The sequence below is a fragment of the Eutrigla gurnardus genome (assembly GCF_963514095.1).
Source record: "Eutrigla gurnardus genome assembly, chromosome: 3".
In the NCBI taxonomy this organism is placed as follows: domain Eukaryota; kingdom Metazoa; phylum Chordata; class Actinopteri; order Perciformes; family Triglidae; genus Eutrigla; species Eutrigla gurnardus.
In genome coordinates this window covers 8,142,092-8,159,192 of record NC_139917.1, presented here as the reverse complement: position 1 = coordinate 8,159,192, position 17,101 = coordinate 8,142,092, and the positions used below count along the sequence as shown (strand labels likewise).

Here is a 17,101-nt window from a genome sequence, read left to right as displayed (position 1 = left end):
TTCTCGCGAGATTTGAGACGTGATTTTGACTTGTTATCACCCAGCGCGATTCGCCGTGCCCTGAGTTTAGGCTGGGAGGCGTAGCTCGCTGGCTCAGGCTCATGCTCTTTAGAGAACTAAGAGAGCTGTAACGTCAGTTCGTCAAAATTAACTATTTTGATAGTTAAAGCAGAAACAGTTTCTCAAATGTTAAAGTTTACTGGATTTTATCTGTTTCCATTGTAAACTGATGACATCCTATTTTTAAATGCTCAAATGATTTGTGTTTCTTTTTTTTTTTAGATTTTTGTTTAGTGTTCATTAATAGTGTTAAAATGTATTCTAAAATATTTTTTGAAAAAAGTACCAGTTTGCTTACTGGAAATGTTGCAAACAATTAGTTTGCTAATTGCTAAACAACACTCACATTAAATATAGGCTACTGGGGTTGGTTCGATTTTTTAATTTAAAAACATTCAAAGAACTTGTGGCCTTGTGTTTGTCCGATGGAAGAAATCAATCACTAATCTGCTCAGACTTCATATATAAGCCATGTAGGTCATCAGTGTGCAACCCCTCTATTGATGTTGTGACATCCGAGGGTCACAGCAGCCAGCTCACCTCTGTGAAGGACAGGGACGAGCATCTCCACAGGCAGATAGAGCACCCTGTAAGGCAACAACAGCAGCCATCTATCTCTGGAAATCAATTTAATATAGAGGATACTCTGTCAGGCTTCTGCTTTAGACCTGCGTGTCTGTGGGCGTAGGATTATGTGAGAGGTGTATTATCATATTAAATATTTATGCTGGTGGATGCAGGGCTAAAAGTATCTCCATTAGTCCATACACCTGCTTTGTCATGAGACACAAAGTGAAATGTGAAAAAATCCTGCAAATCCATGGGCAGACATCCAAACGCCTTCTTGAGAGACACACCTTCTACGTAAAACATTCATTCACCATGTAACCATTTCTCATCACTCATTTACATGTATAAAGCACAGTCCAGTATTGATAGCATGAGTTGCTCCATTAAACACAGAGACAAATGTAACAATATTACTAAATATTTATACTTATATAATAATTTACTTATATAATAAAATATATGTGTGACAATACATATTTGTAGAAGACTGATGAATGCTTCAAGCGTTCACACCAATAATAGCAGAGTGCTGTTTGGATTTCAAAGTAATCAATACTTTCATCAATTTAGAAGGCAGCATCAATTTTGTCTCCAATAGTTATTATTACTCCTGGGTTTGCACACAGCTGGCAATGTTTGGTATTACAACAACTTGACAACTGCTTGACGACCGCCTTAGTCCCGCCCATTTTGCTGATTGGCTTATTGTTACCATTGTTTTCTGGATCCATCTGGATTCTGGTGTGAAGCTGTTAACGTTAGCCTCATAATTCAAGGTCAACTTTACATCTAAGTGTTAAAGTCATATTAGTAGCTAGCTGCATTGGTAGTGATGATGTTTACTTAGATAATAAATCAAGGGAGGAGTAGGGTCATTTTCGCATTGACTTCCATGCAAACAGACTTCTTTTTGCAACCAGAGGAGTCGCCCCCTGATGGACAGCGGAGAGAATACAAGTGTAGGCACTTCAGGTGTAGCTTCACTTTACAGAACTGGAGGTTTCTGCCTGGTTGGCTCGATACTTGTGGTGGTAGTAAAATGAGTAGTATGAGCTACATGATACGCCCTACAAAAATAATCAGCAGTCATACGTTTCTGTTTATCTGATGGAGTAAAATCACAGCCCCCCCCCCCCCCTCACGGTGATTGATCCAGCAGCGCCGGTAGGGGCGGGGCGGGGCGGCACTGCAGCAGTGCGCCTCTCGAGCTGTCTCCGGTAATGTTCCATAGGATACACACGCCCCGCTCCGCCCCTGCCGCGAGACAGGTGGTTGGACCGTATGCCTCCATCCGCTCCCTCGTAGAGTAAAAACATATCTGTTGACAGCAGGGACGGGTCGGTTGACGCGAGCGCGTCCCCGATGGACTTCCAGCGTGTGACCTCCGCGAACACCGGGCGGACCGCGGGAGAGGGGGGCAGCAACCGGAACGCACGGGGAGAGCCCCGCCGATCCACTACCAAATGTTCTCCGGCGAATCGCTCGAGCTGCTGTTCACGGGAGGGGGTCTCCCGACGGGGGAATGACATGCGCGAGTGAAAAAAAGTTGACGCGATTTAGGTGGGCGATTTTCATCTGAGAGGCGGCGGGATCGTTCCCTGATTCTCCTCCGGCGCTCCGGGAAGTTCCCGAGGGGGCCGCCTACCGTCATGGCTTCAGCAGGCGCCGGTAAGGCTGCACAGCCCCCCGGGCCGGGCTCCGCCGTTAACGGGACTGCGGCAGAGTTCCCGAACATCGAACAGGAGCTGTACGACTATCAGATGCACAGCAAGATGTGCAAGAAGATCGCTCAGCTCACTAAGGTAAGACCGCCGGTGACACGGGGGGAGCTGTCGCTCAACCTGTCGGGCTGATTGGATGATCCGCTGATCTGCCGACGCACCGAAACATAATTACACATCGACAAGGCGAGCTGTCACTGTCCTGGGGTGTGATGTATATCACGCAGGCCCCGGGGGAGACCGGCAGATCCCAGAGCGGATAGAAATATGAAATAATAAATAGCCCAGATATATGGAGAGAAGTCCCCCAGCCTATAGCGCATAGCCCAACTCATACATGCTTCACCAGCAGCAGCCCTGGATGTGCGCTGGGTTACAGATCACCACGATCTCCTGGTGATAGTAGCCTAAGTGGCCAACTTGGATCGTGACCGACATGAGGTGGAGGCTGCAGATCTCCAGCTTCTCAAACCTCTCAGGTCCGGCAATTAAGAGGGCTTCGTGTAATTATCAGTTCATCCGGATGCATCGAAGACTCGCACATTTCAAAGGTGGCATGAAAGCAGGTGCAGGGATGGGATGATTATATCGCGATAGAATTCACTGTGAGGGGGAATTAACATTGTCGGGATGGATATCGTCACGTGAGAGACTTAAAAAAGCTGTCGAGCTCGCGCCCATGGTAGAGAAAATAGAGAGACTGATTTATAAACGCCCTCACACAATGTGTGGCTATTGTGTTTGTTAATGCAGATTGCCTTTTGTGGTTTATATTTTTTTAGATTGTTTTGTTTTTCACTCAAAATCATCTCGACTCAAAAAGATGTGATTCAATAAAAAACAACAACAATGTTAGGTGTTGCCTGAGTGTTTTAGTGACATTTCAAGAGTATTAATCATATTTCGATGATGATCGGGATAATATCAGAATTATAATGGACTCATATCATCCCATTCAGGGCCAACAGATACAAAAAGGTATCAATCAACAGTGATATTAAACAGATAAATGCAGCGAAATCAGCCATTGAAGAACACCAAGTTGTTATTGTATTAAAGGTGTAATAACAGTTCTGGACGTGATGATGACAACATCTTCATTAGCACAGACATATGTTGTGTATCCTCCACGTCTGAGCAGGCAGGGATGCTCTGGCGTTTTGTACAGTAAGCATTGCTATATGGGGATTCTCCTCTCTGGTGCACAATAATGCTTACAAAGCAGTGCATGACCCGCCGCTTGTTGAGCTATGACAATTACTGATGACTGTGCAGTTCCCATCTCCCCTTAAGGGCTCACCTCTGTGTAGCCTGTAGGTGTGTATCTGTGTGTGTGTGTGTGTGTGTGTGTGTGTGTGTGTGTGTGTGTGTGTGTGTAAAGCAATCCATGCTGCAGTCGTATTTACAGTGCGTTGTTCGTCTTCTCGGTCACGCACAACAAACAAAGATGACACAGATGAGGGGTCAGCACTTGTGTCGGCACTTGTTAGGGGTGTTTGCCGTCGAGTCCTTCCACCTCTCTCCTTCCAGAAAAGAAGCCATGGCTTGTTTTCTTTCTGTCTGAAACTTTATGCAAGCCCTGTCGGCCCACTTTAGCTCCTTGATGACCGCAGTAACTGAATCCGAAACCCAGAGCGCTGATGAAATATAAGAATCATCAAATCTGATATTTGGTGTAAGCATTCTGTTGGAGCTTTGGGATGCTTGGGCATGTGACACGTGGTTTATTTGAGGGGGGGCTGTGGAGTGGAGAGAGAGAGAGAGAGAAGCGGGAAATGGGTCAGCTGTGGTAACCTTATATATTTATTAACCTCTGCTCACACACACACTTAACACACCTCCCATCGGCCCGTCCCTCACCCCTCCACTCCCCTTTCTACACATATGCTTGACTTGCACAGCCCCCCCCCCCCGGTCTGCCCTGGCTGAATGGGTGCTGCTAAAGATAAACCAGCAGCACGTCCGAGTGTGTTTACATGGTGGAGCAAGCCAAGGGAAGAGAAGCGAGGGCCGACCGGTCAGGCCAGCTGTTGTGAATGTTCACATAAGCTGGTGTGCGTGAGCAGCGGTGCGGAGAAGAGAGTCGTCTCCTAACGTGAGATCAACAGCAGCATATTAAAGCAACACTTCTGATTGGCAGCTCTAATTCTGTCTTTGTGATTTCCTGAACTTATCTAGCTTACACTGTCACAATGTTCCCCACTTTGTAATCCAGCACACCCGGTGCCCTCTTTGATATGTGTGGAGGCGTGTGTGTGTGTGTGGGCTGATGTAAGAGAAGTGTGTGTGTGAGCCTGCTTGTCTCTTTGCCTAACCTCTCCTCTGTGCACCAAGCATTCACTCTACATCTCATTCCTGCTTTTAAAAACAGCCTCGTCCCGGCCCTGTTTTACACTGTAGACAGAATATTCATTTCATGCTTTGCTGACTATGAAGTTATTATCAATAAGCATGGGCACTGGCTTGTGAGGCTACATGAATAACATTATCGACTGGCAGGATCAATACGGGGATCTGGAGACGGGATTTACAGTAGCGAGGCTCTCACCACACCGAGCTGCCAAACGTCTTGAGAATTTACATCCAGACAAAAGAGCTGCATCAAAGCGTGACACTTCTCTTTGTTACATGAAATGTATAAATAAAGTCTGGACGTGATCTTTAAATGACGTTAAGGCTGCGTCTAGTAGTTTTTCACATTTGTGGTGCAAAAGCACAGAATAAACTACTAAATATCATCATTAGGTTTTGTTTGTTTCTTCTAATCAGAACTGAACTAACAGATAATGGGAAATGCTAAACTTAGTGCAACAGTAATAAATATCACACTGTCTGTTGTATTAGCAATCTGTGAAGACTAAATTACATCAGTTTAACCAAGAGTTTATTCAGTTTAGCTGATTAATTTCTCGACCAATCAGTGTGCTCCGTCCATAAATCTAACACAGACAACAAATTACAATCAGATTTAGATAATTTGAGATCATTCAGAACGTTATTATCCACGTCATCAAATAGATCATCAACGCATCATTCTGGAGATACGGTTAGAAAAAAATAGCTTTATAGCAGACAAGCTGACAGCTCCACCCATTTTCACTTTATTATTACCTGCAACAGTTATTGTCTCGAATACATAACACAAACCTGCCTTTTGATAGTGAATTAATCACATATCGGCATTTTTCTTCTCCAAACGTTATTATATCGGCCTTTAAATATCCATGACTAGTTGACCTCGAGTTTAACATGAAGACTTTCTTTCCCTTTAATTGTTCTTAGTTCTTGTTCCTTTCAGTCATTGTTGTTTCAATAAGTGACACTTCATCATCTGAGGGATTAAAGTCCCGATGAGATAAACTCAAAGAAACTCTACTCACACTGCACTGCTGTGGGGTCAGCGCTGACTTCACCATCATGCTCTCTCCCTCTCTCTCTCTCTCTCTCTCTCTCTCTCTCTCTCTCTCCCTGACAGACAGACTTCCCAACATGATGATGTCAGGAACATTTCAATGTTCAACATTTAAATGTTGATTAAAATGGAAGTTAATAATCAACCATACTGACAGTTAAAGTTTTGTATACTGTATGGGGTTTGATATCTGATGCTATTTTGGACATATAACCTCCACAGTCATCCATTCTCTTCCTGCTATTTCCTCTCACCCTGCCTGGTCTCACTGTTGAAGAGGACACACACACACACACACACACACACACACACACACACACACACACACACACACACACACAGACACACACATACACACACTCCTCCCCTCCCCTCCCCTCCCCTCCCCTCCCCACTCCCCACACCCCTCAGAGCCTGTCCTTGATTCAGAGTCCCCTTCGGTCCTCTGAGTTATGAGTGGAAGTTCATGCGCTGTGACGTTATTGGATAGCGAGTGCGGTGACATACGACCCGAGTGTTTGACTGGCAGGACGGAGGGAGGCGGGTTTGTGATTAGGATTTAGCAAGATGTCACATCCATCATTTGTGTCTGTCGCTGAATTATGAGAAATACATCACAGATTAATGGAGGTTGACCATTTGACATCATGGAAGTAGTGATGGGACCACATGGGATTAAAAAAACACTCACAATATGTTGATCACAGTGAATTTCCAAAATATTTGGGGAAAATGTATTTTTGTCCTAAATTCTGAGTATATTTTGATGGTTATCAGGATATTAGCAATTCTTTTGGCCAGAATATTCATGACATGAGATTCATATATTGCCCCATACCTACTTGGAAGTGTGGTGACACACACACACACACACACACCCACACCCACACACACACACACACACACACACAGAGGGAATGTCCAGCAGTGCTGTGCCAGCTGTGTGCTGCAGACAGAGAGGCGTCTGGGTAAAATATGAGCCTCTGTGTCCCCTGCATACACCCATGCAAATGCATGGACAGACACACACACACACACACACACACACACACACACACACACACACACACACACACACACACACATACACACAAACACACACACACACACACACACACACACACACACACCCCTCTGTGGGCGGGTAAGTGAGCCATCAGGGTCAGTAGGAGTGGATGATGACACAGTAGACGTGGCGTAGAGGGTAAAGTGAATAGTGGGGAGAAACGGGCCATATTTCAGGTGTTAGTCACAGACTATATTGGGCCTCCACACATGCTGACAGGCAGGAGAATCACGGCATGAAGCTGCAGCCCACTGTATTAACTCACAGCACTTTGGTTACAGCAGACGCACACTGTTTCTTACTCTTTAAGTCACTCTTTAACCCTATTTACGTTTGGGTCTCATTATGTTTCCATGTCAGTCCGTGTTACTTCAATATTTGTGACCATAAAGTTGCCCGTTCCAAATATTGGCTCCCTGATGTCTGTGCCGGTGGATTCATGTTGGTGTCAGCTTCCCTGCTGTTTGTGAAGCACTCGCTTTAAATGAAAAGACATCATCACAATCATCTGACTCCATGAAACCCGGTCGGGATCGTAAGCCGTCAACGAACAATAATATACACATTTAAATCGTGTCAGTCGTGTAAAACGAAAACGAAAGTGAATCAAATCTGAAATATAGGAACGTTTTATACTCAATATGTGTTTGTGAATCAAATAAGAAGGCCAATTTAAATCTTTTCTTATCAGAGGGGAAACATCGAGTACTCATTCTGCAAATACATTTTTCCACGTCAGCTTAAAGTCAACAATGACTGGCTGTTTCAGCTTTAAAGTATTCTGCAGTCCATTCCAAAAATAGAGGAAATCTTATACAGGAGCATTTCTCCTCCATCTCTCGACCTGAGGGACAGAAAATCTTTTCAGCTACTGTGGAAAAACTAAAATAATCATGAAGACATCCTTGAGTAGCTTTATAGAAATATACTAATTAACCAAGAATGCAAAACAAAGTGAACATAAAAACATATGTTCTGTGTGATTTCTGGGGCACATACACTGTAGAAAGCAGATGATCATTATGACCCCTATGACGACCACATTCAGAGCAGACGTGTGCTGCAATGGTTCTATGTCTCTTTGTTGATGCTCTGCAGGTGATTTATTCTCTGAATATGAAGAATGAGGAGCAGGAGGCGGCGCTGCAGTCTTTGAGCCACGCCCATCACCAAGAGCTGCACCGCATCCTGGTGGAGACATGTCACGAAGGGGAGGGGTCGCCGCTGAGGACACGCCTCCTCGACATGCAGGACTCTCTGGATGAGCAGCAGAGAGTCGGAGCCCAGGTGTGTGTGTGTGTGTGTGTGTGTGTGTGTGTGTGTGTGTGTGTGTGTGCTAAAGAACGCTGAAGTGGCTTAAACCTGCATTCTCTCTACTGGCCATCAGGGGGCGACCCCTCTGGTTGCAAAAAGAAGTCTGATTGTATAGAAGTCTATGAGAAAATTACCCTTCTTCTCTGTTGATTTATTATCTCAGTACACATTGTAAACATGTGTTTATGGTCTCAATCTCTAGTTTCAAGTCTTCTTCAATCCAGCATGATGTTCATTTAGTACATTATGGTCCATTTAGAGTCCAACAGACCAGAAAGCAGGGGATGCTTTGGGGCGGGGCTCACTACCACGCTACAAATGCAGTGAGCTACTAAGATGACTTTCGACAAACCGACTACGTGCACTCTAACCTTCCTGAACATGAGACAAAGGCTCGTTGTGTTGCTGTAGTTTCATGTGGACCCGGTTCAGAGAGCCTGCAGGGACTTCACCCTGTCTAAGACTTCATGTCTAATGTACAAGCTGTGCACCACGATAAAACATGGACATTCATCATTTATACCCACATGACTTTCTAATGAGCTCTTTGGAAACAGAATGCATCTCAACAACTAAAGAGATCAAATAATACATAAACTTAAACTTTTATTTTGAAATGTGTGGCTCACAGTTGTCATCCGTCCGTTTGTTCTTTAGAAGCATGACATCACAGCAAATACATGGAAGACATGTAACAACAGATCTGCTAAAATCTGTCAACAATATAAAAAAAAAACTTGAATCTTCTCCTTGCAGTGGACATGAGGTCATACAATTTAAGATTGTGTATCATATCCACTTTACAAAAGCCAAATTAGCCAAAATTGACCCAAAACTGGACTCAACCACTTTGATACACATGTTTTGGTCATGGCTGAGACTATGCGCTAGTCACTCAGCAGCCTGGTAATGACATGCTGCCACAAACTGACAGCAGTGTTTGACTGTTAAACTAGGGAGGGGTTGATCAGGGTGAATTTCCGTTATTGAGTTCATTGTAAACATCGTCACAGGAGGCTTGAAAAAGTTCACTAGGTTTAAAATAAAATGAATTGGATACCTTAGAAATTATAATGTATGATCATTTTATTTAAGATTATTGGATGGTTTCTTTTGTGTCTTTTAAATAAATCAATATATCTTTTATCATTTTTAAATGACAGTTTTTGTTACCTAACAAAATGTAAAGTGATACCAGTGTGTTGATTCAGGATAATAACAGGATGATAATGTGTATCGCAGTTATTTTGGCGGGTCAAAACTGTGAAGCTGATGAGGCTTTGTGGCGACTGTTACTCTTTTCAGATGTTTTGTATTCACACGGTCAGATCAGTGGTCTGAGCAGGTTTTCAGAGTGTTGTTGGAAGTAAAAATATTGTTTTTAAATCACTAATTTGAGTAATGGTGATGGTGATGGAAAATGGTGTCTTACCGATGACTGAGGAAGCCCCCTCGGTGGGTAGTGACTTTAAATGTAAGTGCGGTGTGTAACGTGTTGCGTGTTCCTCTCCACCTCCAGGTGCAGGCGGACTTCCAGTGCTTCCGCATCCAGGCGGAGGAGAGGGAGCGTGAAACCGAGGCGGAGCTGAGAAAAGAGTTCGAGGACAAGCTCCAGGCTGCAGAGGAAGGGCTCCAGGAGGCCAAGGCCCAGATCAATGATGCCCAGGAGGAGAGCCTGCGCTTGGGCAAAGAACTGGAGAAGGCCGGGGAGCAGATCCTGGAGCTGGATGCCAGATGTGAGGAGCTTCAGAAAGCAGCTGACGAGGAGAAACGGCGGAAAGAGGAGCAGGGACAGAGAGAAGACGAGGAATGTAAGAAAGAGGAGGAGCGGGAGGACTCGGAAAAAGCCCTCCTGGAGGAGGTGAAGGCACTGAGGGAGGAGAGGGACGGAGCGGAGGAGGAGAGGAGGCGAGCGGTGAAAGAGGAGAGGGAGCAATGGGAGCGGAAGCTGAGCGATCTAAACGAGGAGCAAGAGGACACGAGGAAGAAGATGGAGGCAGAATGGAGGGAGGAACGCCGGAGGTGGGAAGAGAGGGAGGAAGAGGAGAAGAAAGGAATGCACAGCGCCCTACGAGAACGAGTGAAGAGGGCAGAGGCGGAGGCGGAGACTCACCTGGAGAGGTTGGCCGAGAGCAAGAGGAGCGCCGTCAAACTGCAGGAGCGAATACAGGTACTCGCACTGTGTGAGGAGGCCTGCAGGCGGCGCTGTAGGAGGACGTTATTAACGGTAAACCACACGCTTACAGCCTGTTGGCTAATAACACACAGAAACCAGTAAAACAAACATAAATAGGAGGACAAAGAAAATCCGCTCTTAATGATTTACTCATCACTTAGCTGTCGGAAATAAAAATACTATTACAGCGAGGTCCCGCCCCTAAACCTAGCATTCGTCAATCAGGCTGATGATTGGTAGCTGGCACCAGGGGAGGCGTCGATCAATAGGAATCCCTCCGGTCAACTAGATTGTGCCACCTATTGACGAAAGGAAACCACTGCACCACAGGGAATGAACACACACACACACACACACACACACACACATCTTTGAATCACGCTGACACTGAATGCTGTGAAAACGGAGGTGAAGGAAATTGAAATGTTGCAGCTTCCTGTCTCTGATGCACCCAGCTAATGATGGTGTTGATGGGAAAGAGAGGGAGTTAGAGGGGAGGGGGGGGGGGGGGGGGGGGGGGCTGACTGCCCTCCCTCTCTGCTAATGAGCAGTGTGAGCAGGAGAGATTGGCTGCACCAGCACCATTACCACCTCGTGGAGGAGCATTAAGAAGCCCTGTGAGAGCTGGCACCGAGCTGACATAAGCCCTCACAGCAGACCATTAACAGCTCGTAGCCGGGAGAGATAGCTCCCTGACTCACCACATTTCATCCCCCATTTTTTCCCTCCCCTATCGCCCTCCCCCACCTCTCTGACTCGCGTTCCTTTCTCTACTTCCTCCTTATCTGTGTCAAAGTTGCTGTCTCTCTCCCTCCCTCATCTGTCTTCCTTTTATTTCCCTCTATTTCCCGGCAACAATTCTGCTCTGCATCGCCCTCCTTCCTCTCTCTCGGGCCTTCACCCCCCTCTCCCTCCCTCCTTGCCCGCATCCAGGACCTGGAGGAGGAGCTGGAGCTGGATCGGAGGCGTGTGTCGGAGGCAGAGGGCGTGGCTAAGCGGGCGGAGGAGGAGCTCGGCGTCGCCAAGGAGAGGCTGCTGCTGCAGGAAGACGAGCTGCAGAGCAGAGCAGGTAGTCTGAGTCCACCTGTCTGGTGGAAATCAGCTGAGCTCAGAGCTTTTCATTATTCACTCTGACTCAGCGTTAATTAAGGTTTTGCCTCATGCCATTACAATATATACAGACAAAATGCAACAAACGCACACAATTCATTCTACATGAAGGCAAACCGTTTCATCAAAGTGTCATAATACCCAGTCAGCAAAAACGCCCCAATTTTATTTATTGCACAAGAATGATTTTAGTTTGAGCCGCTTCCTTGTTCAGTATTGGTCTGATCCATTCTACTTGTGTTACACTTCATCAATCAATGTGTGTGTGTGTGTGTGTTCTCGGTACATGTTCTCTGTGTGTTCTGTGTGCATCAGAGGAGCTGCTGAACCGTGGAGGCTGTGAGGTGTGTGTGTGTGCAGACGTGGAGGACCTGAGGAACCAGGTGAGCCGCCTGCAGAGCAGGAACAGAGAGCTGGAGCTGCAGAGCAGCGGCAGAAACAACGACCACGCCCGGCAGATACGCCAGGTAGCACACACACACACACACACACGCACATGAACAGGGCTGGTATCGCTGCTCATCTCCTGAATGTTAGTTATGAAAGAGATGAAAAAGATTTTCACAGAACTAATGCTGCAAATTATAACCTGGTGCATTATAAACAATATGAATGTGCACATTAAAGACTGACCCTAAATCAGTTACATTGATGCACTTTTTATGTAACATTACACTACAGACATTAACAGTCAGCTCTGCAGTCTACAGTCGTAGGTGATGACTCAACATTTCAGCAGTGAAAGGTCGAGAGAGAGACACACAGAGAGAGAGAGAGAGAGAGAGAGAGAGAGAGAGAGAGAGAGAGAGAGAGAGAGCTACCCTCAACTAATCCACTATGAACATGTCACATGATGAGAGGCAGAGGAACAGGAACCAATCAGCTGCTCTGGATGTCCAGCTGTCGGATGGATCTTTTGGTCCCCTAACTAATGAAAAGCGGGGAGCTGCGTTCGGGTGTGGAGGCGTGGCCCCTGAGCGTATGATGTGTGTTCCCAGCATGCCGAGGCCCTGTCCAGCCTGCGCTCCGAGATGGTGAGAGCCCAGACGGAGGAGCTGCGGCGCATCCAAAAACACGCAGACGATGAGCGGGAGAAACTGCAGAAGGAGACAGAAAGAGAGAGGGAAAGCCTGCAGAAGGAAAGAGAACAGGAGAAGGAGAGGTTCGAGAAGGACAGGAACCGGCTGCGCAGAGAGAGAGAGGAGGAGAAGCAACAAGTGGAGGGCGTCAAGGAGCATCTGAGGAGGGAGAAGGAGGAGGAGGTGGAGCGGCAGAGGAAGGAGCTGGAGGTGGAGAGGGTTCGCGTTCGCCTGCAGCTGGACAAGAACGTGGAGCAGGTGGAGGCGGAGAGGGCCGGCCTGCAGCAGAGGCTGGAGGAGGAGAAGAAGAGGCTGGTGGAGAAGGCAGAGGAGGACAGGAAACGGCTGAAGGAGCAGGTGCGGAAGGCGATAGAGGAGGTGATGAGGAGGCACGCGGCCGAACTTCACAGCGTCCAGGAAGCTCTGAGCTCCGAAAGGAAGACCAACCAAGAGGTGAGCATCCATCCGTGGGTTTTATCTGCATGCAGACCGACGGTGCAGGAAAGACGACCGGCTTCGGAGTAAAAGAGGACAGTTTTTCCATAATGTGCACAGGATTTTAAAAATAGCCTCATGCTCAGCTGTGGCAGCCTGCTTAGGCATAATTATTTTAGTTCCAGTCAGAGTTTGGGTTTAATTATTTCGGATACAAGGACGAACCGCTGCGAGAAATCATTTTTCCTTTCATCGTGTGACACAGCTGCAACACTTTGTCTGAGTTCTGCACGAAACCCTGAGAAACTCTGCCAAGCGTTTACGCAGAAACCAAGATTCTCCGGCGGCGGTCGCTTCATCCGTGAACCTCACGCGATTGCAATAACTTGGTTAATGCTTTTTTTGTTTCGTTTTTAAAAGGATTAAAAGGTGAAATTAAAAAGTAATTGATAATCATTTCAAATAAGTAAAAAATTAAGAGAATGAATGGAAAAAAAGCAAAGAGCAGAGAAAAATCTGAAAGAAATCCAAAGAATTAAATGTTACTTTTATTCTTAAAAAGGTGCCCAATGTGACGGGGATGCGATCTAAAAGGGTTAAACGAGCAATTTTTTTTATTCAGATCAAGTTTAAAGAGCACACTTCATGAATATTTCTTGAAAAATAATGAGATTTTATCACATAATTGCCTGCCTTTTGAGCCTTCTTCTAATGTGCACTTCATTGTGAGTAATGATTCATTAGGCTAAGTAATAAGGAGGCGCTAAGAAGGAGCTAAGTTGTTAACGCCTTTTCTTGGAAGGTGTGCACACGTTTGGATGAAGAGCGGCGGGCCAGCGAGGAGCTCCGCGGCGAGCTGGAGCGGGAAAGAGAGGAGCTGAGGACAAAAGTGAAAGATGCCACCAATGAGGTCAGAGGTCAAATGACATGAGTGGATTGTGTGTTTTTCCCAGATGAAGCGTGAAGTGAGAGTGAAAAGCTTGTGTGCTCTCAGGTCTGCCGGCTGCAGTCGGCGGTCCAACAGCAGGACAAGAAGGAGCAGGCGACCCCCGACGCCGCCGCGGCCCCCTGCACCCCGCACTGCTCCCGCGTGGAGGAGGAGCTTCGTCAGACCCGGAGTCGACTGGCCCGGACGCAGGAGGAGGCGGAGAGGCAGCGGGACAGGCAGCAGAGAGACACGGCGTCCCTGAGAGCTGACAAGCACCGGCTGGAGGAGAAAGTCCTGGAACAGAGCCGACTGAACACGGAGAGGACTCTTCTAGACCAGGGCCAGCGGCACACCGAGGACCGGATCAGGTAGCTTCTTCTGTCCTGTTAAAACAGAACCAGGTTGAGAAGCAAATCCTTCAAATAGTGGCTTGTAGCGTCCCCCCCCCCCCACATGGTGATACAAGCATCAATGGAACAATGGAAATCAAAATCACAATCCAAGCTGTGCAGGTTTTCCTAAAACCAATGATTCCTGTCTCAGATGATGATTTTACATACATGTATAAACATACTATTAGCAGCCAGTACTTTCATTTAAAGTGTCGTAATTACTCTAAAACACCACTGCAGAGAGCAACTATGCATTCTTTGTATAAACATGACTTTCCTGTTCTCCATGCAAAGGCACACATTTACAAAAACCTGCTAGCTTGGATGGTGACAGAACCAACCAGGGAATTCCTAATATGGCAAAGAAAACCACATTTGTGCTTCATATGAACATTCATGACATAAAAGTGAGAGATAATCAGGTCACCACCACAGCAACGGAATCTAAACCTTAAAAATAACCAGGACGGGATGAAATGCAGCAGCTAAACGGTGAATTTGCATGTAGGTTGACTCCCTTCCTCGCCTGCAGGGCCGAGTGCGAGGATCGTCTCAGAGCCGAGTTCAGGATCGAGATGAACGCCGCTGTGGCCGAGAGCGAGCAGAGGTGGCAGAGCAGAGAGCAGGAGCTGCAGAGCCACGTCTCAGAGCTGCAGGGCCAAGTGAGCGAGCTGCAGCAGGTGAGTCTCCTCCACTGGTGCCTGGGACCACGTGGGACCACATGGGACCACGTGGGACCATCTGGGATCCTCGTTCTCGGTACCTTCGGGCTCCTGTTCGCTCTCTTCAAAGCTTCTAATTATACTGCTTGTTTGCTTTATTTTTCTTATTTTCATGGTTATTCGGATAATATCGTGAATTGAAAGTACAGGATAGTCGTTCACACTGTCCCATGCCTACTTCCCACACAACGAAACGGTGTTGTGAATCAGTGTTGAGGGAAATGTACATTTACATTTACATTTAGGGCATTAGACGCTTTTGTCCAAAGTGACTTACAATGAGTTCATTTGTCAAAACAAAGAAACCACAACGTATCATTGCCGATAAAGTAAGAGCGAAAAAATAGAACAAGTGTTAGATCCTCGTCTGAGTAAAGTAGTAGCTGTTCAGCAAACATACCTTAAGAACAACAGTGCTATGATCAAAGTGCTAGGTAAGAACTTTTTTTGGGTCATGCTATGTAGAGTCGAGGTGAAGTCTGAACAGGTGAGTCTTGAGCCTTTTTCAGAAGATGGCAGTGACTCTGCTGTCCTGACATTAGTCGGGAGTTCGTTCCACCACTGAGGACCAGAACAGAGAAGAGTCTGGACTTTGCTGAGCGACATTTGTCTGATTTCAGTGATGGTGGTACATGTATTTTGTCGTGGATTACGTTGTCTCTTGACGTCTCACAAATTAGTTTCAAACGAGTCGGTGGAAGTCAGCGAAAGGAGGCGGTCCGGCTGGAGGACGGGTCCAGAAACACAGTTCCTCCACCAGGAGGCCGATGTTCCTGTCCCATTAGGACCAAGTAGTTCTGTTCCTTTGCTCTGCTTTCTTTCAACTTTTAAGCCAAACTGTGATGTTTTTGACTAAACGTAACTATGAAGCTTGGTAGGGTTTGTTGCTTTGTTTTGTTCATCAACCACAATGCAGTTCAGTTGTATGGAACATGATGTCGTAGGAGACAGGAGGGAAAATAAGTTACCCGGGGTCACATTAAGATACGCTTACGAGTGGTGATGAATACTGCTCAGTTATTTAATGACCTCTGTGTCTGAGAAAATAACTTGAGACAGAAAACCTGCAATGTGGCTGTTGAGCAGACAGGAAGTCTGTGAAACTCTGTCGTTAAGCTGCATTATGGAGGATCCAGTGTTTTGAGTCCAACGAGAGTCTAAAAGTCTGGATGTTTCAGTTGCATCGATTGGACCGTTCCCCAACTTAATGGACGTACATTGCCAAATCCTCTTTTTAATTACTTCCATGAGCCTGTTTTGAGTTCACAGTGAAGCCTGTGTTGTGCAGATTCTTAAACAAAAGCCACATCTCACATTTAATTTGCTGCTTGCTCGCAAATTCATCATCTCGGGATTACAACACACAGACTCCTGAAAGAAAAATAACACAGTTTTCTCGTCCAACACAGGCGGAGAAACAAAAGGAGGGCCCTGCAGATGATTGCCATGGCAACCCCGAAATTGACAGACTGAGGAAAGAGGTCCAAGACACCAAGGAGATCAACAAGAAGCTGAGGGATCTTCTGCAGGTACACAGAAAGCACGTGCACTGCCCTTTCAGAGCTTTTCTCTTTGATGAATAATTGAGAAGCTTTGATGATAACGCTGCAGCAAGGAGTAATGCTCTCCTGCAAACGCGTGTGCATGTGTGTGTGCTGCGTGTTCGCGGTCACATACATGCTGTGAGACGAAACCATGTGTGTGTCTGTGTGTGTGTGTCGCAGGAGCCCCAAACCCCGTCTTCAGGAGACGAGAGACACGCCAAGGCTCTGCAGGCGTTGGAGAGACAGGCGAAGGAAGACATGCTGTCTGAGAGGAACAGGCTGCAGACAATGCACCACCTGGAGCTAGGTATCAAACGCACACACGCACGTGCACACGCACGTGCACACGCACGCGTCCACGCACCGGCATGAGCAGACAGGGCCCTTCCTGTAGGACACGGAGACAGCTGCATGCACAAATGAGACTCACGCACAGATTTACACATTGAGATTATAAATTCACCAAGTTGCTATTGCCATGGATACACTTCACCATGGCAACAGCAGAAGGGTACCTGTAACAGTGGGCTGAATTGATTTTGTTTTCTGTATGTGTGTGTGTGTGTGTGTGT

The 17,101-nt window shown here is 46.5% G+C and overlaps 1 protein-coding gene across 1 annotated transcript in view; it reads left to right on the top strand.

The window, feature by feature from the left end:
• Positions 1–1,850: 1,850 nt before the first annotated feature.
• The window catches only part of fam184b (family with sequence similarity 184 member B), a 24,540-nt gene continuing 9,289 nt past the window's right edge, over positions 1,851–17,101 (top strand). Inside the window, exons 1-11 of the mRNA XM_084002080.1 lie at positions 1,851–2,432; positions 7,928–8,116; positions 9,663–10,313; positions 11,253–11,388; positions 11,745–11,896; positions 12,428–12,961; positions 13,746–13,853; positions 13,938–14,239; positions 14,796–14,943; positions 16,395–16,514; positions 16,710–16,836. Of these exons, the coding sequence (XP_083858206.1) occupies positions 2,280–2,432; positions 7,928–8,116; positions 9,663–10,313; positions 11,253–11,388; positions 11,745–11,896; positions 12,428–12,961; positions 13,746–13,853; positions 13,938–14,239; positions 14,796–14,943; positions 16,395–16,514; positions 16,710–16,836 (2,620 nt within the window). The 5' untranslated portion in view covers positions 1,851–2,279. The remainder of the gene's footprint in view (positions 2,433–7,927; positions 8,117–9,662; positions 10,314–11,252; positions 11,389–11,744; positions 11,897–12,427; positions 12,962–13,745; positions 13,854–13,937; positions 14,240–14,795; positions 14,944–16,394; positions 16,515–16,709; positions 16,837–17,101) is intronic.